Source organism: Emydura macquarii, unplaced genomic scaffold (genome assembly GCF_026122565.2).
Source record: "Emydura macquarii macquarii isolate MOO-44397 ecotype Brisbane River unplaced genomic scaffold, CSIRO-AGI_Emac_v2 contig_1119, whole genome shotgun sequence".
Lineage (NCBI taxonomy): Eukaryota > Metazoa > Chordata > Testudines > Chelidae > Emydura > Emydura macquarii.
The window spans coordinates 4,005,834-4,030,837 of record NW_027131256.1 but is presented as its reverse complement, the minus strand read 5'-3'; the positions used below and the strand labels follow the sequence as shown (position 1 = coordinate 4,030,837).

General features: G+C 42.4%; 1 protein-coding gene across 2 annotated transcripts in view; it reads right to left on the bottom strand.

Moving 5' to 3' along the window:
* The window catches only part of GSK3B (glycogen synthase kinase 3 beta), a 211,824-nt gene that overhangs the window by 41,869 nt on the left and 144,951 nt on the right, over positions 1 to 25,004 (bottom strand). For both annotated transcript variants that reach the window (XM_067546004.1, XM_067546005.1), the window contains exons 7-8: positions 17,502 to 17,599; positions 138 to 233 (exon numbers count right to left, since the gene is read on the bottom strand). In XM_067546004.1, the coding sequence (XP_067402105.1) occupies positions 138 to 233; positions 17,502 to 17,599 (194 nt within the window). The remainder of the gene's footprint in view (positions 1 to 137; positions 234 to 17,501; positions 17,600 to 25,004) is intronic.

Here is a 25,004-nt window from a genome sequence, read left to right as displayed (position 1 = left end):
TTATTGGGTCCTGATTCAACTACAGGGTCCCAGTTTAGTTTGAAAGCAACCAAACACAGAAACCAAGGTCTGGACCTAAACTCTGCAATGTTACATTTATCTCACACACCATCATTATCCAACTCATACAGCCTCACCTTAGTCCATGGATGTGCCTTAATCTGAGGGAATTTGAATTCAGTGTAGTTTGGATTCATTTCTCTAATTTGTTCCCTTGTAGGCGTTCCCAGGACCTAGAAAGGGGAAAAAGAAATTGTTTACATATACCTCAGATCCACAAAATGATAAAGTTGCTAATAAAACTCGCTTGACCATGTGATCAACTTTGCAATAGGGAAAGTCATTTTTTGTAATGTGCAGTATGGTAGAGGAAGTAGACACAGAGTGTTTGGCAAAACCTAACTAGTCACTGGTACCAAGCAGTTTTTGCAATGCACTGAGACTTGGGGCACCACAGACTGGGTAGTTTAGATTTTGCAAATTTACTTAACTGAAGGTCTTTCATAAAATTCAGGCACCTCTCTCAAATTCAATGATACTTCAAAGGAAAACTGAGAGCATAATTTTACGAGATTAAGAATTTTATAAAAAAAATTTGATGAACATCTTTAAATGTAGTAGGCTGCAGCTTGCAATCATAATCCCCAATTAAGGTAATTAACAACAGCACACCCAAATGCATTTTAGTAGTCATGAGTGAGAGTTCTATGATGAGCTTAAAAGATCAGACAAGCATTGTTGAGAGAAGAAGAACAGATTTTATCAGTTGGAGATTAATTTTTTCAGACAGAGGGGTAACTTAATTGCACCTACCATACACGCATTACCTCTAATTCAGACATTTATTCTAGGAATTCAAATATAGGAGGATTTATATTTATATAAATAATCATCCGAATCAGTGTGATGTTATCTGTAGGTACATTTCCATAGAGAAATGTGCAATTGTATTATTTATGAAATAAATTTGGTGAGTTTTACACATCTATGAGTACATTAGTAGTTTTTGTTCAATTAACATTAATCTCAGAAAAATTTCAAATCCTTTAAGAGGGACACAAGTTCCTCAGCAAATTTGAAAGTCTACTGTTTTTTGTTTAAATTCAGTCACTCTGGGTTCTGCTCCTACAGAAGGCACTGTGGGAGAGGAAAGTTGAAACACAGGTGCCTCCTTCTGACAGATAACCTCACGGTCATGTTACAGTCTTGTGACAAATCTTTTGCCATGGAAATTAATGTCATGTTGCCAATTCATCACTAGGATTTCAATGCAAAGACAAGCAGGAACATGTCTAGATATTATGAAAAACCTCTTGCTGAATATTGTCAGTTGTATTCATGAAGTTTTGTATTATTTTACATCAATAGAATTTTTTTTTAAAGAAGAAAATGCAAAGAGGCTGGGGAAAGAAAAAGGCATGGGTTGAACACATCCTGAGTAATTAAAAACTGTGGCCAAAAATTATGAAAAGTGAATAATTGGGTTTTTTTTAAATCTCATATTTTGATTTTATTTTCTAATTTTGAGTGTGAATTTAGTAGTTGTGTAAGGTGCAGGACTGACAGCTTTGGCAAGTGAAATCCTCTAGTTAACCATATAAAAATCACAATTCAGGCTGCAGCAGTGTGAACTTCCATTACACCACCTCCTATCAATGTACATTAAGCAGAACCTGGTAAGCCAATCTCTAAAGGTGCTAACACAGCCTATGGCTTGATTTGAACCAGCATCCTAAGAGTGAAAGACCACACTCAGAGGGGGTTGGAAATTTTCCGACAGAACGCCTTTCCATCAGAAAACACCAATTAGTTGAAAGTGAAATGTTTCGCAGGAACTTATCGATTCCAACAAATCTTTTAAAGGAAACCAGGCAGGTTTCCTGTCAGTTTGCCTGCTTGCCTCCTGCGTAACCCACCTGCCAGGGAGCTTTGGACCCAGGTGCCCCAGCAGTCTGCCTGGTTGCTGAGATCCTAGAAGCCCAGGAGCCTCGGCTCCTCCATTGCTCGCCTAGCAGGCTGCCTTGTAGCCAGGGTTCCCAGGGCTTTCCAAAAAAAAAAAAAAAAAATACTATAGCATTTCACGTCTGCAAAAATTGACAAGGTTTAGGCTTTTTATTCTGATTCAGGACAACATCTCTCCCTGCTGCCCCCTCCCCCGCTTTATAAAAAAAACAAACGAACAAAAACATACAAAAACCTCAAAAATTTTCATGGAAGTGAAATTCACTTTCCCAGCTAGCTCCTGTTGCATTACACAATGCTAGCTCTCCATTCCCAAAGTCTAATATGTTTAAAAAGTTCCCCAGTGTAAAAGATTTGGTTAAAGGATAGCTATTTTTATTTTTCCAGAAAAGCATTTTTCATTGTCATGTGCTTTAACTCAAAAAGTTAAAAAAATGAATTCTTCAGATCTGCTGAATCCAGGAAGTGGGGCCAAACAAACATGAAAGCTTCTCAGAATAACCAAAGAGCCTACAATAAGCACAAACTCTTAAAGATCAGCATAACTACCACAATGGATTTTAATCCCGTCAGATCTCAAACTATGATGAACCATAACAATTTGATGGGGAAACCTCTATAAAACACCTATTGGTAAGTACTGCAAGCAATGGTGTGGACAAACCAGAGATGAGACAGAGGTAGGGTGCCTGGTCAAGTGTTAGGGGAGGAGAGATTGAAATTAAGTGTACTAGCCTTTAGCTATTTAGTTTGGAACTAAGAGTAGTGTATTCATCCTCAGTCCTTTAAAGATCAATTAAAGCATTATGGACAGGCAGAATTACAGATTTGCATTTTCACTGTGCCTACTGGAATTCCGCCTGTAGTTTCATTAAGACAGAACCATGTTGCCTAAACTTTTGGAAGCTGAGCCCCGATATGGGAAAAAGAAACCAACTGTAGCCCTCCACCAGAACTTTGCAACCCTGCCATGTGTTTTTAGAAGCCTACCCATCTTAATTTACGTGTCTTCCATGCCCCCTCCCTGACTAGATCTTCCTCTCCTTCCTTACATGCTATGAACAGTGAAACAGTTAACAAGGTTGACATTAAAGTACCACAGGCATCCTGAGATAGCACCCGTTGAAATGAATGAGGCAGTTCCCACCCCAGTGCTATGGTTTCAAGCTCTCTGCAGATTCAGGAAGATATAGCTGTATTAGTTATATTCTGAGTCACATTTTCAAGGTTTTCTTTGCCACTATAATAGTTAGACTTTTTTTAAAGAAGAGCTGACACTCTGGAGACCAGCGGAGGGGGTCTGTCCATACTCTCTAGCTAGTCCTTTATGACACTCCTGACCCAAGTCACCCACCGCACTTTGGGAAACACTAGGATACAGGATCTTTTTCTTCCGGTCCTACCAGGGTTTTTAAGTGCTTTTAAAATAGCTGCCGCATTTCCATGATCAAATGATGCCTGAACATTGTTTGAGTAAGTCTGCAAACTATTTGGGGATGATAAGCACTGTTTACTCACCAACCACCAGACCACCTGCATCTCCAGAGTTCAATACATTCACTCATTAGGAAATATTAGACACGCTGAGAGAATCTTGACACAAGACTTGTGATTCTGACCTATGCCCTCTTCCTGGCCTGTGCCTCTCCTGACCAAAATCAGCAACCCTCATCCAAGGAAGGAATCTTCCCCGTTTCCTCCACACATGCAGCAGTCTGAGCAATGCCAAAGAAACCCACTGGTTTCTACATTAGTTCTAACCAACTACCTCCCAGTATCAAGCCTCCATTACTGAGCAAACTCCCAGAGAAGCTAGCCAAAGGCCAACTACAAGCTCATCTTATTGAAGCAAACTTATTGAACTTGGCACAATCTGGATTCAGGGCAGGACGTGGAACTGAAACTGCTTTAGTGGTACTGATGAATGATCTCCTCCTGTCAACGGAAAGACAGCAGACATCCTTTCTCACCATCCTTGACTTCTCCTTTCTCATCCTCTCTCACCCTCCTTGACCATTAGTCACAGCTGACTATGAGATGTTGTTTTGCCTGAGAGTGGTGTGCTAAATTATGCCAGGATTATGTGCTAAAATGGTTTGAGTTTTTCATGGAGGGAGACACCTAACGAGTACTTATGGGAAAATGCAACTCTACCAGTAGACCCTTCGTTTATGGAGTCCTACAAGCATCAATTTTCTCTCCAGTCCTTTTCTAAGTCTACATACAACCACTAGGTGAATTGGTCAGAGGACATGGACTCAAGAGCCTGCAACACACAGGTGAGACACAGCTCTACTTACCCTTCACCACACACTAGCTGTGTGGAAGACTGTACTTTCTCAGTGGCTAGTTAGACACTGTGGAATGAACTCCGCCCAGGAGGTAAGGATCATCACAAACCTCACCACCTTCCACTCTAAGAGCAAGATGCATTTCTTTGATTTTGCCTTCTCTAACATATACATAGCAACATGTATATTAAAAACAAAACAAAAAACCCCCTACAAAACCAAGATACTCCACTGCACATACTTTCCCCCCTTTGGAGATAAGATAACAAACGTGATAGTTCTTAGCCATGTCACTTAATGCACCACAGGATGGCTCTCAGAAACTATGGTGAAGAACCTACATAGAATAGATCAACGCAGAGCATTTTGATTTAGCTTCCTCCTTCATTTCCAGAAAAATTATATTGTATCCAGAGTATATTCCAAAATCTCTCTTTCAAATTCAGTTTAGCACATCCTAGATGAAATTGGATTGCAGCAATATTTCTCTAAAAATATCAATATTAATTTGGAATACTAGAACTTCCATGGCTATATATCAGGTACTTTTTTTTGCTTCAAATCCTAGATAGCCTTGACAGTACTGAGGACAGTAAGTCTTTGCATACAAATCCAAAGATAGGCACTTTCTGATACTCCTGCACATGAAAAGCCTGGATAATATGTGTGTGTAAACCACAAGGAATTAGGACTTGTTTGAAGGATTTCTGCAGTTAAATACACAAAAAGATCTGTGCCCATATTGATTTTCCAGGTCTTTCCAGTCTCTCTCTGAAATATCTGAGGTTTGCTCATAAATCCAGTGTGGCAAGGTACATAAGGTCAGAGAAGTTTGGCTTACTTGTTTTCTAAGAAGCTTTGTTCCCAAAAAATAGGCCATAGCTCTTGAATGCTTAAGACAGAGAAAGTGTACGTGAGGGAATCTGTTTACTGAAAGGAGGTAAAAGCCTAACCCTTCAATTATACAGGCTTTGACACAACTGTATAACTGGAAGAGTGGTTTATTTACCACTGAATTTACTCCGTTCTCTCATGTGTACATAATGCAAGTATGAAAAAACCTGGTGCTGTTAACAGATTCAAGCTGCTTTCAGCTCATAGTGGAGAAAGAGATGAAAAGAAAAAGGAAATGGAAATAGGTAAGAAGAGTGAATGTTTTAACATTTTATTTCTACCAAATTATGTAATTCAATCCCAAAATCAGCAAAACGGTTGCTCCAAGTGTAAAATGGTAATTGTGTTGGTGTTCTACATATTCTGAACATGCCTCTAATAAATAAATACTAGACAAAGATCTGCTGAACATATCTATTACTCTTTGTTCTATTACATTTTGAGTCCTAGGTATAGCAGAATGCAAAATTCGTAAGTTTGCTACTATAAACAGGCATACTAGCACGAAAAGAGATAATGGGTAAAACTTTCAAAAGTGCCTAAGTGACTACCTAGTCTGTTTGAAAATGACAGCTGATAGAAGAAAGCAACTGCAGCTGGAGGTGAATTGGAGAGTGAACCTGAAAATAAATGAAATAGGACTGCATGTAATTTGCGAACAAGGGACAGTCTCAGGGTGGAAAACAATGGGCAAGACACCATTGTCCTTTGGGGCATCCTGATCTGAATAATCAGGAGGATCACCCATAAAAAATGTACAGGAAGAAATACTCATTGACAAAATAGATGGTTTCACAGCTCTCTTGGGAGAGGGATTGTTTCAGAGTCTTTACAGGAGACCTCCCTCTTGACAACTGAGCCACAGAAGGTGGAGCCCACCCAGGCCATTATTACAGGGCCCATGAGGGGAAGTGACTGAATCATGGACATATCTCAGGGAGCCTTTTGGGAACCTTTGTTCCAGAATACCCTATTCTCCAGAAAGAGGAAGAGGGGGAGGGGGAGAGTTGTCTCTCTCCCCTAGGCTCAGTCAGAAGGGACAGGTTTCTAATCTCAGAGTCCCCAGAATATACCTTGGACTCAGTCACAAGTGGTATTTAAACCCAATCTTGAGAATTATTGGATCCATGCTTTCAGTTGGAAAAAATGCATGAAAGCGACCTACTCAATTCCACCTTAGGAAGGTGGATAAGATAAACTGTGGCTGCTTCCCGAGAGGGAAGTATGACTGGCACTGCACAAAAAAACCAATGGAGGCATCAGTGCACTCTGCATGAAGAGAGGAGGCTGTACTTCTTTTGAAACAGAGGTATTTAACCTCAAGCTCCACACCAACCTCTTTCGGAATTGAATCCTCTTTGCTAACAAATAATACTATAGCTAAAACTTAGCTAAGAAGGAAAAATCAGTTGCATGGAAGGAAAGGAGACTAAAGGTGCTCAGAATTCTGGAACTGGTGACTGAAGGGAATCGGGGCAGCAGCTCTTTATATAAACTCACTGAAGTTAAATGTTAGGTTGTATGACAGGACATGCATGAGACCACCATAAGCTGAACTCAACACTAGGAGCGCACATGCTCCTGAAGGTGGGGATTTATATTGACAATACTTTCAAGGAAAAAACTTCTACTCTCGCTCTGGGGTTTGTTGAAAGGTGTAATTAATTATCTGTTTACAAACTGAACCCCAGAAGAAAGGTGTTAAAGATGTACCAAGTACTTATTAAAAGATTTTAGGGTGGAAGAATCTCAACCTACAACACAATCAACTTTGAAGTAAATAATTTGAGAACGTGATAGAGGAGAGAAAGCTAAAACTTTGACAGAATCCCATAAAATTAAACAAAAAGAAAAAAAAAAAGCTAGCCAGAAATATGAATTTCTTTTGTTAACAGAAACAAGCACAGCCATATACAAGCTTACTAAGATACCCCATTGCCATGGTTAACATGCACACAATTATTCATCTTCTTATGCTGCCAGCAAATGCTGAAAATGGGGAAATTACATTATGCAGAGAAAAAACTGAGCGTTTTGGCAAGAAAGAAATGCCAGAACACTTCCTCTATGAACAGAGAGAGATGATTAATTTAAAACCATGTCAGATACTAGCAGGTGTTCTGTAGCACAGACAGCGTATCCCAATGGCATATTTTCACTCCATTCAGGATCACATCCAAGAGAAAAACATTCTCCCCCATAACTTCTTTGGTAGAAGCAGCTCTTTTTTGTCATTTAGCTACTATAAACGAATTTATGTATTTTTTTCCTCCAAAAACTGGGCCCAAAATAGTACCTTGATATTTGAGTGTGAGCCATGTATTATATTTGCAATCTGTTTTTAGCACACAGCTCAGTAAAACTGTCACAGACTAGAAAATTACATACTGGTTAGATTCCTGACACTTTACAGCTCTCATGTTTTAACGTTTTCCTTCATGAATACCAGACAAAAATTATTCTTCCTATTCAAGCCTGAGAAGCATTGGGAGAAAGGGGACAGTTATTGTTAGTTTTTCTAAAATAGGTGTAATCCTGGTCTTTTTGCAAGGAGTCACTGTCCAGTTTGGGAACATAAGAAAACTTGCTGGCTTTGTCTCACTGTACATGGAGATAACTGTAGAGAAGCTCTATTAATACATTTTTTCAATCTTGGACTGCACAATTTGGAATGGATTTGTAGTAATTCTGGAAGAGGAAAACCACTTTGCCCTTCATTCTTTTTTTTTTTTAATGTAAGGGTTCTTCTTTAGTTACAAACTAACAGGTCCAGACCTGTCTATATCCAGGAGTGAATGGATTAGGTCATATTCTTTTGGAGATGAGGATCTCCCCTTTCTTTGGAAGATTTCTTAATGGTGATGTGGGAACTGCAGCAACAGACTTACTTTCAGTAGGATGAATTGCTCCTTTAAAAACACAAACAAACCATTTTAATGTTTCACAGGATGATTCTCACAGAAGAAGAAGAAGAAAGAACTGTTATTTGCCCTACAGTAACCATGGAACTTTGAGATGCTCTAGTCAGTGTGGATCCAACAGTAGGTATACATGTGCCTCATTCACTTGAGATTGGATTGTTTTGAATAGCAGTGTCCATTGGGACTGCACATATGCCATGAGCCACCTCATGCTCCCATGTGAGAACATAAAGGGCAGAGCAGTTGCAAACCTCACTCAGTTCCCTTGCCATGGTAGCGGAGGACTCCAAAAGCAGGGATGGAAGATACATAGCAGTGTGGATGTCCACACTGGTTGCAACAACTCAAAGAACTACAGCTACTATAAGTTAAGTTCAATTTTTAGTGTGTGTCAGTGTGGACCCCACTGTAGGCAAGTAGTAAACCGTACCTCCACTGGCTGGTGGGATGAAGAATTTCAGCTGTATCAAACAGACTATAGTACTTCACTCCCAAACTTGGCATCTGTCCTGACAGCTAAGTCCAATGCATAATGCTTGAGAAAAGTTAGTGGGTTTCTCCACATCTCCATCTTGCATATTTTGGAAAATGACACATTTCTGAAGGGGGCAAAGACCGTTGTTTGTGCTCTGTGAGAGTGAGCCTGGATGTTCACTGGGAAAGGAATATCAATCAACTGGTAACAGCGAGATTCAAAGTGGATATCACAGTGTTGTTCTTTTTGTGAGATGGCCCAAAGGTTGAATTGTCAGCTACAGTCAGAAACAACTGGGGAGACTGACAGAACCAAGCTGCACAGACTATGTAAAAGTAAAGTAAGGCCCTGGAAACATCCAATGAAATGTAACTTTTCTCCCGATATAGTGTGGGGCTTCAGGAAGAAGACAGGCAGGTTAACTGATTGACACAAACTGAACTCAGACTACCTTGGGAGGGAACTTAGGATGAGGTATTTATGAAATGTTGTATATAGGGAGGGTCAGCCATAAGTGGCTGGAGTCCACTCACTCTCCTGGCTCAGAGTCCCAGGTCTTCTGTGGACTAGGTCCCTTGTGTTTATAGGTGGTCCAGGCATTTCTTCCCCTCCTGTCCATGACGCATCCACAATTGAAGTCCTTGTCAGAGAGGGTGCTGAGAATGGTATGTCTCACTGCACACTCTCTAGCCACCATTCCAACTCTGCAAGGACATGAGGTGGCATCAAGACCTTCCTGTCCATCTGGTGACAGAGCGAAAAGTAGACTGACCTAAGCCAGAGTTTTAGGGGCTACAGGTGAAGACTGACAAGCAGTGTCATGTACATGCCAATCAACATATCATTTAATACTCCAAGCCAAGTCCATACTGTTATATAGCCAGGTTTGACTTTATCTTGAGTAGTAGTGACTGCTATGACAAGAACCTGTCCCCGGACAGATTCGTGCTCTCTGATCTGGAATCAAATCATAACTCCTATCTTCTATGATGGGATAAGAGGCCATTTTTTCATAGTTGAAGAAGGCCCAGTGAGGCAAACAGAGACTCTGCATATTTTAGGCTCACTGCTGCCTCCTGCAGAGACCTGCCCCAATCAGTCTATCTTCCATGTAAGGGTACACGTGGATGCCCTGTCTTCAAAGGCGTGCCATTACCACTGCTAGAATTTTTCGGTTTGGCAACAGAACAAAAAACAAAAAAAAAAAAAAAACCCCACAATTATTCGCTTTGCTCTACTTCAGGTGCCGTGGAGAATCTGAATGGCAGCCCCCGTACTGGTAGTGATTTGGCCAGAATGCAAACCTGAAGTACTTCCTGTGGGCTGGGAGGATGGCTATGTGGAAGTATGGATCCTGCAAGACATGAACCACGAACCAGTCTTGAACCTGCAGAGATAGAATAATGGAGGCAAGCGATACCATTCCAAATATGAGGTGGCATCTGCATTTGTTCAATCTCCTCAGGCCGGGGACAGGACAAAGACCCCTCTTTCTTCTTTGGGATGAGGAAATATCAGGAATAAAAGCCTCTTAAGACCCTTGTACTCCCGAGGTAGTTCTCCTATGGCTCCTAGACAGAGCAATGAGGTCACTTCTCTTTGTAACAGGCTCTCAGGACCTTCAGGGAAGAATCCTGGAAAGGGACAGGGAGGTGGTTTCTGTAAGAGTGTAAAGAGTTGACAGGAACAGGGTAGTCATGAGTAATGATGTCCAACACCCACTTGTCTGTTGTGACAGCAAACCAAGCCAGGTGGAAAGGGGCCAGGAGGCTCCTGACATAGCCTTCAAACCTGCTGCCTCAGTAGTGGTGCAGGGTGAATGACTGAGGACAACTATGACAGGCATTAATCCAGAATATCAGAGCTTTTTCTCTTTGGCAGGTACTCGGGCTATCTATTCAGAGTAGGACAGCATCCTACTGAGGCTGGTAATTGTATAACTTTTGGTAAAGAGATGGTGTATAGATATCCAAGGAACTTAATGTGGCCTACGAATCTTTCAGTGAATGGTGCACTTCATCTGTTTTGCTGCTGAAGAGCTCCATCCTCTCAAAGAGCAGATCCTCAATGGTGCTTTGTATCTCCTTCTGGATGCCTGATGCTAGCATGTGTGGACCTACTCATGTGACAGCCATGGGTACTGGCCACTGACCTTGCAGTTATGTTGGTTGTGTCCATGGTCACTTGCAGAATTTGGCCCTCTTATGATCTCCTTCAGTTCTTCCCTGTTTTCCCAAAGAATTTTGGATATTAAAATGATGACTCTCCCATCCCAGGTCACAAAGTTATATTTTGCAAACAGGGCCTAGTAATTCACAATGCAGATCTGTACTGAGATGAAGGAACATGCCCTGTGCCTAAAGAGGTCCAGTTTCTCGGGTCTTTTTCCTTTGAGGTGCCTTTTGTGGACCTGGGTTTCTTTGTAGGCACTTGGTACCCTTTTCCATAAATTTAGTTGTGGAGGAGAGTGGCCAGAATCTTCCACAGCCCCTTTGCTGATTCAATAAACCCTCGTTGATCAGGAGAGCAATACTGGTTAATTAAACTGAGCTTTACAAACCCAAACAGCTTCTGAGACCTTTCCTGGATTATTCTAGTTTTGATGCCCAGATCTCCATGATCTGGAGCAGAAGGCTCTGGAATCCTTACAGTCATCAGGTACCAGTGCCATTGCCATTTCTTCATCTAGCAAAGACGATTCTTTAGGTAGAGACTGATGTTGCTGTTCCTCTTTTGTTGTCTGCTCCTGGATGTCAACATTCATCACTGGAGTGAGTGGCTCTGCTTACAAACTTTATGTTCTTCACTGAGATCATCATACTACATGTGCCTTCTGAGCAAAGTTTGGAAAAAAGCTGTTTTTGAAATAAAGTTATCAATGTCTGAAAATACAGAGGGAGTGTTGTCTTGCGATTAGAGGAGCGAAGCTGGAGTCAGGATTACTGGAGTCTCTACTCTTGGCTCTGTCACTGATTCAGTGTAACTGGTAACTTTACAACTGTGTGTCTCAGTTTCCAAGTCTGCCTATGGTAATAATAATACTTTCCTCACTCACATGCATACAACAAAGATATGGGGAATAGTCTCAGATCCCGTCATCCCTGTTTTTTCTGTGTTGGGCAACAAGCACACACTCTCATTAAAGTGTCCATTTGCTTCTTCAGGCAGTTGTCTGGAAATGGTCTGGCTAAGGCACACTTTGCATGCTGCCCAGCCCATTCTGAGCTTGCCTCTTAAAAACTTTACACTATCCTCACCTTCATACCTTCAAGCATCTGTTGGTCTTATACTAATCTGCCAAGTCAGAAAACATAAAACAATTTAACAGGCTAACTGCTAGCCAAATTTTTCTGAGTAACCCTTAAATTATTCAAGGCAAAATAGGTTTAACTTATTCTTCTATCCACTTGTCAAAATTGCTTGCTATTGGAACAGGTGTATTTGTATAACCTTCATTTAGCTCCATTTTTAGGCTGATGGAAGTGCCTGAGTCATACTACCGCATTCATCTTGAATCTTGTTATCAGGATAGCTTTCACTTTAGCATACTCACTACACAATCCCTTCTGTTCGTTACAAGGGAATTACCATACTGGATCAGACTAGTGGTACATCTAATCAAATACCTTGTTCCTTATGTTGACCATTACCAAATGCTTCAGAAGAAAGCACAAAAAAAACCCATAATGGACAATTATGGTAAAACTAACCCACAGGAGAAACTTCTTCCCAATCCATCATTTAGCGGTTGGCTTATACCAGATCCATGTCTGTTCATATCCCTTCAATTTTAGTTCAATCTAATGTATGTATATTTTGTATGTAAATGTGGATTTTATAGTATAAGGCTCATTTACAGTAGTGACAAGAGGTGAAGTACACATTTTCTTTTTAACTTATTTATACTGCTCACACACACACTTTCCTGAAAGGCACAAACAAATGCATGACTCCATCAGCAGAGTATTTAGGGACTCGTCATATCTCACTGAAACTGTGGGTATTTCCCACATTTGTTCCCCCACTACTCTTGTGAATTCTACACTTAATTTCAGCATTTTTCTCACTCTAACTGAAGCTACATCTTCTGCTCTCACCCTTCACTACAATGCTTCAAATAGCGCTATTTTATCTGTAACTTCTCCAGTTCTCTGTTATGCTATATTATCTTTTCAGCAACAACTCTTTCTGTATTATCAGCCCACCATCAATACTCCTCTGAGTCTTTTGGACTCTCAATCCACCATTCGATTCAGACTCAGCTTGTCTTAAGGCCTTGATTACAAGGCCTTTTTCTGATATGCCTTTATTGATACAGTTCCTATAATGGAAAGAGAACTTAGGATATCTTGATTTCTATGCATCAATTCATTCACAATCAAACAATCAAACTGGTTGGCAGACAGCCTGTCAACCAGAGTACATCCTTCTTCTAAATACTATACTTCCACTTGCTCAGAACCAAGTCAATGGCAAGGCAAAGCATCCTCATTAACTCTAGGTAGAACTAATGGACACCCTACCTTCAGATTTCTATTGGAGATAGATGTGACTTTTTGGACTATGTCACTCTGATGTACAATAAATTATATTGACATAATATCTTTAATCCTGAAGAAATTATATTTTGATATACAGACAATAATCACTTCATTCATCTATGAAATAATGGAGTGGATCATATTAGTTGTTCATAAAACAAGGTTACTTAACAGTAAAACAAGGTTACTTACCAGTAACTGATGTTCTTCGAGATGTGTTGCTCATGTCCATTCCACTATACGTGTGTACACACCTCTGTGCAAGGTTACCTGGAACTTTTTCCCCCTTAGCAGATCCCATAGGGCCAGCTCCAGCGCCCTCTGGAGCCCCGTGCACATGCCGCAGCATATAAGGCGCTGACGGCCCTATGGTCCCTCAGTCCCTTCTTTCTGCCAACTCCGACAGCGGGGGCAGGGGGTGGGGTGTGGAATGGACATGAGCAACACATCTTGAAGAACATCAGTTACTGGTAAGTAACCTTGTTTTCTTCTTCGAGTGCTTGCTCATGTCCATTCCACTATAGGTGACTAACAAACAGTACCTTTGGAGGTGGGTCGGAGTTACTGGTGAGAGCTGCCCTCAGCACTGCTCTGCCGAATCCCACGTCCTCTCTTGCTTGCTGGACGATGGTGTAGTGGAACATGAAGGTATGCACTGACGAACAAGGGGCCAGATGTCCTACAGGGGCACTCTCTCCAGGAAGGCTGTAGATGAGGCTTGAGCTCTTGAGCGGAGATGCGCTGGGTGGAGACAGTGAGCCTTTCATCCGGTCGGACACTGCGACGAAGAGCTGCGTCGATTTCTGGAACGGCTTTGTATGCTCGATGTAGAAGGCCAGGGCTCGTCTCATGTTCAGCGAGTGCCATCTCCTCTCCTCCTCCGAACTGTGCGGTTTGGGAAAAAAAACACGGGGAGAAAAATATCTTGATTACAATGAAATTGGGAAACCACCTTGGGTAGGAAGCCCGGATGCGGCCTCAACTGTACATTGTCCTTATAGAATTCTGTCAAAGCCCTAATCTCGGAGACTCTCCTGGCTGAAGTAATGGCCACGAGAAAGACTACCTTCCATGAAAGGATGAGCGGGGGGCTCCGTAAGTGTCGAGAGGACCAGCTTGAGATCCCAGGGAGGCACCAGGTCACGGACCTATGGGTAAAGCCTCTCCACCCCCTTGAGGAACCTGACCGACATAGGATGGGAGAACAGCAATCTCCCCTCTAGTGGCTGATGGAAGGCCAAAATGGTTGAAATTATATCTGCCCAGGAGATATAACTGAACTGCAGGCTTGGCATGGAATAAATCTTTCTTCCAAACAAGTCCAGCTTCTTATTGTCCTTGTTCTTGGGAATGGACCCTGGCTGATCTTGCCAGTCTCGCTGGTTAGCCGCGTCTACTATCAGGGTTCCCAGGGCAGGGTGAGTGAACAAATACTCAAACCCCTCGGCCGGGACATAATATTTTTTCTCAGCCACCTTTGACGTAGGGGCGACCGAGGAAGGGGTTTGACACAGGGCCTTTACAATCTTAAGGACCCTTTTGTGGACTGGGAGGGCCACTCTTGCTGGGGCAGCCACCGCCAGCACATTAAAGAGGCTATCTTCGGCTGCTTCTAACTGCTTCACCTCCAGCCCCAAGTTGGAGGCCACCCTCTTGAGCAGCTCCTGGTATGCCCTGAAATCCTCCAGTGGCGCCGAGTAATGCCGGGAGACAGCCTCATCAGGTGAGGAGGAAGAAGACTGCTGAGGTGAATCCTGCAGGTGCGCCCCCTCCTAGCAAAGGGTTACACCCACTGAGGGTCCCTCCATGGGGTTTGACTCCTCGTCCGAGAAGTGGTATCTATGGGCCTTCTCTTGTGCCGGGGGCACGGACTGCACCCCGGATGACATAATGGATTGGGATCCCATCCCCACCATCATGGACTACACGGTGCTGTGTCCTCCGATGGTGACCGGGTTCTGTGCCATCTAGGTAAGGGCGAACTCCTCAGTGCCAGGGATCTGGGACGGGAGCTGTCCGAGGCCACCTGGCAGACCTTGACTGGTGCCGCTTCCTGGCATGCGCTGCCTCTGGTGCCGGGATCGACGTCGACGCCGAGAGGGAGACTCCACATCCTGTGCAGGAGCAGGTCGGCTCGACGACACTGACTTGGAGCAACTACTGGGGGAGCAGCTCTGCTCCACCCTCGGAGACCGTCCAGCAGGAGATTTTCCTCCCCATACCGGGGATCTCCACCACGGGTTTCCCCTGTGACACCGGCCCCTTCTCCCTTGGCAGAGGGAGGACGGAGGTGGCGTAGGCAAGGCCAACAAGATTCTTGCCGCCTGAAAAGCCTCCCGTGTCGACGGCATCGGCAGGAGCACTCTCTCACTCCCAGGAGTCGGGGGAGGCTCCCTGACCGGAGAAGACTCGACGGGCCGGGTCTGGTGCATCTCCGTACTTGACCCTGCCCGTTCCGACTGCACAGGGGAGTGTCTGTGCTCCACATGCTGCTTCTTCCTCTTCAGTGCCGGCGATGTTGCATGGTGCCGGCGGTGCGCTCTGTACCAAGGTCACGCTAGGTAGGGAGGTGGAGCGGGCTGGCTCAGACGCCGGGCGGAGCGCTACCTCCATCAACAGGACTTTCAACGGGATTTCTCAGTCCTTTTGAGTCCTCGGTTTAAAGCCCTGCACATCTTACACTTCTTTTTTCTGTGGGCTTTCCTCAAGCACTTAAGGCAGCGATCGTGGGGGTCACTGAGCGGGAAGGCCTTCCTGCAGGAGGCACACGGCTTGAATCCCGGCGACCGGGGCATAGCCACTTGAAGTCCCCGCAGGGACTTGCCTTATCTTTAACTACCCTTAACAACTACTTAACTAACTAAAACTAACTTAGAATATCAAACAAGTCCAAACAAGGGGAATAGAACTTGCTGAGAGCAAGGCTTGTTCCAGCAACCATCATGGGCGGAAAGAAGGAACTGAGGGGGCATAGGGCCTGCAGCGCCTCATATACTGCGGTATGTGCACGGGGCTCCAAGTGATGCCGGAGCCGGCCCTATGGGATCTGCTGAGGGAAAAATTGTTCCGGGTAACTGTGCACAGAGGCGTGCACACACCTATAGTGGAATGGACATGAGCAAGTACTCGAAGAAGAACAGTTTAGTTCAAGGTGTGAATACCTACTTATTTATGAAACTACAGGGGGAAATTTAGGGACTTAGCCAAACAGGGATACCAGAAAAAACACCACAACTTTTTGCAAGCAATACTTCGTACCTTCAATGATCAAAAATGTTTGGAACTGTAAATTTTACATCTCATCCAAAAGAACAGCATTGTGAAAAGCACCACACCACACTGGGACACTGTTTCAGTACAACTTAAAAGGAAACTATCACTTAAGGAATCACAAACACTTCCTCTCATAGCCTCCCAAGTTTTTCTTTGAGGTTTATTTGCAAGTGTTGACTCAGCGTGAACCTGTTTTGCTTGTGAGATATGACATGACCACAGGCTAAGGTGCTACAGGGCAGCAGACAAATCCATTCCTATCTAGGTTTTCACTTTTTTTAAATTGTATTATAGGCTGGGCTGGTAGCATCTCTTATTAAGATTGCCCAACTCCTTCCAGTAATGATCAATCCTGTTTTAAGTTGCTTATAACTTGCCAAAACTAATGGTTTGGGCTGAAACTTTCCATGCCAGGTGTGTGCTGCAGGCAGATCTTTTTTGGAAAATTTCAGCCCAAATGGTTCAACCATTTCCAAGAATGAGGCTAAGGAAAAACATGCTTTCTTCATGTTAAAAAATTGAAATCTTCTCCTTGAAATGCCCTCAGACTCCCATGCTTTGGAGGAATTACTTTTGCTGTCACCATGAAAATCCACCTAAATCTCACCAAGTTACAAGTCGTTGAAAAATTGCAGTTTACACATGCTCAGTAGAGACTTTGGTTTTAACAGCTAAAATATCTGAAGACTGAATCCTCTCTGAGCATGCTCACAGCTCCTCGTGCTGACTAGACTGCCCGTGTACCACCCCTATGGGCTGAATGACCATGCACCATGTCTTCCCAGCTGCGACCTATGTCCAGATTGTGCAATTGCCATCCCCACAGAGTGACTAAGCATGCTCCAGTGGAGGGCTAATTGGGGGTGGGGGGCAGAAGCACTTCCCCTGTAATTGCTGCTCTCAGTTGGGCCAGGCAGAGTGAAGAGACTGGGATAAAGAGCCACAGAGGGAGTGTTGGGGAGATTGGATGAAGAACCTGGAAGCCAGGAGGATGGAGAGATTAGATGAGGATCTAGAACCTTAATTCTAACTTTTGAGTGATTTACTTTGCAATCTTAATAATGCTCTTTTAACCTAGTTTTTGTGCAATATATCTATGTTCAAAGAGTGATGTGGTGACCCAAGAGCAACCTGAATTCCATACCTTGATTATTTCCACCAATTGATCCACACCACTGTCACCTGGAAAGATTGGTTGTCCAAGTAACAGTTCAGCCAATACACAGCCTGCTGACCACACATCTAAAGAGAAAAGAGAGGGGGGAAAAGTGTTACAGTGAAAGACTCGCTATATATCACATCAAATTTAACCCATTTAATATATTACTTTGTGCTTGGTTCTATACAAGATACAATTAATCGATAGCTTTTCTGTCTCAGACTTTATATCTAAAAAGACAAACAATCAAGACATTGAGAACCTCTGGTAGAATCAGATATAAAATGTATACCTCCCTTCAACCCCCCAATCTATCTGTACATATTAACTAATACACACACACACACACACACACACACACACACACACACACACACACACAGAGGGATCAGGAGCGTTTATCAATTGATAGATTACTAAAGAAACAAGATATTGAGTCATGTTTTACATACCGGGTTGTAAAGACATTTTCTATCAAAGGACAGATAAGGCTCTCTGTGTTTTTTTAATGTAGGAATACAGACTCACTTGTGTCATCAAGATATATATAGAAAATTTACATATATGAAAAGATGAATCAGAGCTGCAAATAGTGCTAGCATTTAATCAAAGGGAATTTGGGTTGTGCAAGGACAGCAGACTCAGACTCTACTGACACATAGCTCAAGCACTTTGAAATGGAACTATAAAACTCACATTATGAGAACTTTCAAAGTAATTTACGAACATTAGTTGAAGAATTGTGTTGGAAAATCTAGATTCTAAAAAATTCCCTCTTAAAATATTCACCTTTCCCTCTAAATCATTTAATTTAATCATAACTGTTAGACAACAAGACAATATGCTTTCTGCTGGTGTTCCCTCCAGAGCCAGAGTTCACTATTCAAACCCAGTTTCCAAAACTGCATTGACATTGATGCTCTTGCACAAAGAAGAATATAGACAAAAACCACAGCAACTTTAAGCTCAAGTAGAAAAGCAGTATGAAAATTAAATGGAAAAAACAGAGGAAGAGAACATACTGAAGGAAAAATCAATAAGGGAAGAATTTCTATTTTAAGCTTCTAAGACAGTATATACAATGGGGATTAAACACAGAGTTAAACTTAAAAATGTATTTGGTATCCCAATATTTTACATTAATGTTTTTATCCCACAAATAATATTTTCAAAAGTGCCTAAGTGACTCAGGCTCCTAGTCACAGTTGTAAATTTTACCCATACTGTACAAGTATCACACACCCAAGCCTGAAATGCACTTGCCTCTGGGGTAGAAGGTGACAGCAGTTTAGAAGCACACAGCAATGCCTCAACAATTTCAGAGATCAAGTGATGAAAACTTTCACATGCAGCATTTGAGGGACATAGGTAGATATAATGAAGTTAAAGATGGAACACAGCCATAACATCAAGATTAACCACTTCATCTTTCTGGAAAATAATGCCATGTGGTCTTCAATGGACAACAAGTGACCTGGAACATCTTACAGCTCAGCTGAAAGACAGCTATGTTATATAAATTTATAGTTTCTTCTCTTCCTACCTCCAAGCAGTGGGACTAGAAAAAGCAGCACTGAAGGTTTGATCCCCATCCTAATCCAAAGAGTGGAGCCCTACAAATTAAAGTCAGCTGGACTATGGAACTATAGGGTACATAGTAGAAGATGGTTTAATAAATTTAAACATCAACTCTCAATGACTAGTCACCAGTGTAACTTCAGTCATATACCAAGTGCTGCTACTACATTTTACCTGTATTCTGCATACACAGAATTATTTATGATCAGCAGATGTTTGCCATTGAGTTTTAAAACATTACTGTATCTAATTTGTATTTACTTACAAATAACCTCATTTGATCCTATGACAGCAAAAGGAGAAGTTATTTATCTGTACAGTAACTGGAGTTCTTTGAGACATTTTATCCTTACAGGTGCTGCAGTCAGGATGTGCCAGTGTACACTTGGAGATTTTTGTCAGCACTGTCTGTGGGTCTGTTCTTGTGCCCTACACACCCTTGTGCTCCAATACAAGAGTATATAGGTCAGACTTGCTGCTGTTTCTCCAGTTCCTTCTCAACCACAAAGTTCAAAGAGAATGACTCTGGAGCTGACAGAAAGATGGGCAAAGAGGATAGTGAAGAACAAAATATCAAGAAGAATGCCAATTAATGTGCAATGTAAGGAACCTCTCCTTCTCCCTATGAGTACTCCACAACAGGAGATTCAAAAGCAGTACCCCAATTATTGAGGAGGGTGCTGAGGCGGTAGATTTAGTATGGACTGTAGAACAGCATCACTGAAGGCCATGTCAGTTCTAGAAGCATGCACACTAACAAAATGGCTGGGACCAGAGATAGATCTCTTCATAGAATCATAGAATCATAGAATTTAGGGGCTCACATCAGAGATCAAAGATCTCTTCATGACATTGTCCAATGTGGAAATGCCCATTCCAGTGCTTCACCACCCTCCTAGAAAAAACTTTTTCCTGTCCAACCTAGACCTCCCGCCCTGCAACTTGAGACCGTTGCTCCTTGTTCTGTCATCTGCCACCACCGAGAACAGCCTCCCCATCCTCCCTAAACCCCCTTTCAGGTAGTTAAAGGGATCAAATCCCCCTCACTCTTCTCTTTTGCAGACTAAACAAGCCCAGTTCCCTCAGCCTCTCCTCATAAGTCCTGTGCTCCAGCCCCCTAATCATTTTGGTTGCCCTCCGCTGGACTCTCTCCAACTTGTCCACATCCTTTTTGTATTGGGGGGCCCAAAACTGGACACAATATTCTAAATGCGGCCTCACCAATGCCGAATAGAGGGGAATAATCACTTCCCGTGACCTGCTGGCAATGCCCCTCCTAATGCAGCCCAATATGCCATTGGCCTTCTTGACAACCAGGGCACACTGCTGACTCATATCCAGCTTTTTATCCACCGTTACCCCCAGGTCCTTTTCTGCAGAGCTGCTGCCCAGCTCGTCGGTCCCCAGTCTATAGCTGTGCATGGGATTCTTTCTTCCTAAGTGGAGGACTCTGCACTTTTCTTTGTTGAACCTCATTAGATTTCTTTTGGCCCAATCCTCCAGTTTGTTTAGGTCACTCTGTATCTATCCCTACCTTGCCTACCACTCCCCCAGCTTACCTTGCTGGGTCCACTCCCCCCAGCTTAGTGTCTCAGATCATTAATAAAGATGTTGAACAAAACCGGCCCCAGGACCGACCCCTGGGGAACTCCGCTTGTGATCGGTTGCCAGCTAGACATGGAGCCATTGATCACTACTCGTTGAGCCCTATGCTCTAGCCAGTTCACTATCCATTTTATAGTCCTTTCATCCAACCCATACTTCTTTAACTTGCTGATAAGAATACTGTGAGAAACCGTATCAAAAGCTTTGCTAAAGTCAAGGTATATCACATCCACCGCCTTCCCTACATCCACAGAGCCAGTCACCTCATCATAGAAAGCAATCAGGTTGGTCAGGCATGACTTTCCCTTGGTGAATCCGTGTTGACTGTTCCTGATCACCTTCCTCTCTTCCAAGTGCCTTAAAATGGATTCCTTAAGGACATTGTCCAATGTGAAATGCAGATGATTCTGCTCAAGGGGAGCGCAGTCTCAATTTGTTGGGAGATGCCCTCCTTACCCTCTTGATCTTGCCCTAAATCCCCCAAAACTGTTGTTCCTCAAGATCCTGAACAAGTTGAAAAGAGAGATTGATAGCCATCCTCATAGTACTGTCATGGCCAAGACAGATATGGTTCCCAGTTTTGGTTTGTCTGTCCCTGCAATCGCCATTTCACCTTCCTCTGACCACAGTTTGTCACCCAGGAATCAGGCACCATGACTCATTCCAACCTCTCGTCGTTCCACATCAAGGCTTGGCTCCTGGTGGCTTTTTTGAACAAGAGCTGAAAAGAGGCCTTGGTAATCATCTTGCCCTCTGTTATGAGAACCGGAAACCGCTCCCTCTGATCTTGTGGCAGATGTCCAATAAAATGACAAAACTGGAAAGAATGTGTAAAGTTAAAAATTTGCCATCAAGGCCTGATAGCTGGCCACTCTGAACTGTAGTACCAAAGGGCAGTGCATGCACTCTATACGATGGCCGGAGGAAGATAAAGTGTCATCATCTGTACTGAGACCTTGGTCTTGGAGGAGTCCTTGTGTTTAGAAGGATCCAATTCTGGTACTGATGCTGGTGCTACTCAAGATTGCTTGCCAGGAGGATTTTCGGTACACAGCCTGCTGGAGATTTTTTTTAGGTGACATTAGGACCTCTATACTGGAGGAGGAAGCCTCAGTAGCACGGATACCAGGATGTGAGGTCTCCTTGTTGCCAGGCTGAGAGGGTGACTTTCCCTTTTTTTGGGTCTCTTTTTCTGGAGAGTGTGGTCTCTTTTTTTTGATAATTGTGAAGACTCTGAAAGGTCTTTGATTACCAGAGCCAGTGCTCATGCGGTCACCAGAGTTTGAGCAGTTGAGGCTAAAGCATGTGGGTGGGGGGGACTTGGATCCTGCAGCTTTCAGAGAATGCTCCATAAGAAGCAGATTCAATCTGTCCTCCCTCTGTTTTCTGAATCTGTTTTTCCATCTGAAGCAAACCTTGCACTTGGAGGGAATATGAGCTCTCCAAGGCAGCTGGAATGCCCATTGCAAAGAAAGAAGGACCTGTGGAAGGTCCTGGCAGGATTTGAAGCCTGGGGTCTTATGCATAATCCAATAAGAAAGGTGGGGAAGATGAAGGCCAAGAGACACATAGGCACCAACTGGGTGAATAAAGATGGGGGGACACCCCCAAAAGCATACAATTGTGTCAAATGAAATAGTAAAAATAAAATAACTATATTAAAAAAATAAAAACAATTAAGAAAGAAAAGTCAGTAAGCTGTGTAGCTAGCTAGGGGACACCATAACACTCAGTCTCAAGCTACAGGTGGTTGAGAAGGAACTGAGTAATGGTGGTCCTTTCCCTCCTATATACTCTCACACCAAAGCATGAGGGTGCGTGATGCAAAGGTGCAGACCTGCACACAGCGCTGACAAAAATCTTCAATCAAGAGTGCATGGGTATAAGCACATGCTGATGTGGAGCATCCGTACAGATAACAAATCAAAGAAGAATCTTGGTACGTGCTGTAGTATTTTATGGTTACACAAAACAGTCTGTTCTCTCAAACACATTTAATCCAAAACAGAAACCATACTAAGCAATATACAGTAACTATTACACAACTCAAACCTCTGCAAGGGAACTTATGATGTAACCCCATATCAAATACTGAAATGCTGTTAAGACTTTGCAGCCACTTGTAAAGACAGATGCTCTCTTGGGAAAGGCTCCTTCTTTCACAGAAAGATTTCTACAAATCAATTATTTATTCAATGCAAATCTGCCTTGCTATATTGAAAGTCACCATAATCAATCAGTGCTAATAGGAGATTCAGAAAGCCTACCGTGGTGTTAATGCCAAGACAAAAAAACAAAGATTCTCTTCAGACTTCTGCATGGCTTTATAAATCAAGCTTCCTGCTGAAAAACAAGGAAACTAAAATTCTATACCCCTCTGGTGCGTTTAAATGAGGTCACTGGAAAACAATGTTTACACTATATTTTTTGTTGTTTTACATGCTCTTGTAAGGAAAGTGTCTCTTATCTGATAATTCTCTGGTCAGTTTATTACCATTCCAGATTGCAACAACTACTGACGTCTGATTCGGGAATATGAGAAACCTTAAAGAATTCAGGCTCAATACCAAGGAAACACTTCACTGATAAAAGCAGCATATGAATTTCTTACAATTTAGAACACAGATTTCTTCTCCCTGATTTCAAACTAAAAAGAGCAGGAGAGTGAGTGAAAACACTTCCTTTTCTCTTTAAACTAGAAATTTATCATAGAGGGATTTTCAATCCCCAACAACAAGCTGAACAATCTGAACATGGCACTAGTTACTGACAAAAGACAATGCTTTGGAAACCAAGTCAGATAAGTAGATTCTTAGCAAACATCCTAATCAAAATCTCATACAGAGTTTACCATGCAAAGGGGAAAATATCTAACCACTCATTGGTGACTGCACTGGTTTGAAAATTTCCAAAATCATGAATTTCAACAAGAAAAAAAAGACTAAGTTTTCATGAGTTGCTATATCTTGGCATTATATGATTGATATAATCTACATTCTTTGGGAATTTACATTTGCCTCCCTCCCCCACCCTCACCCAAGTATGGCTATACTGACATCCAAATAGAGGTTGAGCAATTTTCCTTGTTTAAGGAAATGCAGAAGTATTCTTATTGACAAAGCCATCTGGTCACAGAAATCTGATTAACTTCTGAACTCTGTTCAGACTTCTGAGCATCTATTGAGATCCCCACTTCACAATCTAATTTATGTATTTGCATAGCTCCTCCCCAATTTGATAATTAATATAAGCAGCAGCAAATATTCAGAGTGAAATCCTGGCTTTACTGAAGTCAATGGATCTTTTGTAAGTAAATGTAATGGGGGTAGAATCACACCCTTAATGTGTTTTGAATGTTTTGGTTCAGAGGTATTTACATGTATTTTCTGAGTTAGAGCAATATCCACATACAATTTCTTTAAAAGGAGAGAGCTTCCTACGTTTTATGAGGTGGTTAATGCCCTTAATATTTTACGTATATAATTTTAAGAACCAGAAGAGATGAGGTGAATTCTGTTTAATGTCTATACTCTAGGAATTCTTGGCTAAGAGGATATTTTGCTGACTTCTATAGTCTGAAGATATTCTACTGGAGACAAAGTGAGTAAAGTAACTAACTGCAGTGTTTTTGTGGACATGTTGGTTCCCAGAATATTAGAGGGACATGGTAAGTGAGCTAGTATCTTTTACTGGCCAAATCTCTGAGGAGAGAGACAAGCTTTCAAGCTACAAAAAGGCTATGTGTAGCTCAAAAGCTTGTCTCTTTAACCAACAAAAGCTGGTCCAATAAAAAACATCACCTTATAGACTCATACTTTAAGCCCAGAAAGGACTATCTTCATCATCTAATTTGACCTCCTACATAACACAGGCCACAGAACCTCACCCACCCAACTCCTGTAACAGACCCAAAATGCCTGGCTGAAATACTGAAGTCCTCAAATCATGATTTAAAGACTTCAAGTTTCAGAGAATTCATTTATTCTAATTCAAACCAGCAAGTGACCCATGCCGCAGAGAAAGGTGAAAACTTCTCAGGGTCTCTACCAGTCTGACCTGGGGGAAATTCCTTCCTGACCTGAGAAACAATAATAAGTTAGACCCTGGGCATGTCAGCAAGACCCAGCAGCCAGATACTACCGTGAATTCTTTCCAGGTAACTCAGAGCCCTACCCATCTAGTGTACCATCTCCAGCTATTGAAGATATTTGCTAAAAGCACCTGCAGATGGGCCACATGCCATTGAAGACTATAGAATCATAGAATCATAGAATATTAGAGTTGGAAGGGACCTCAGGAGGTCAT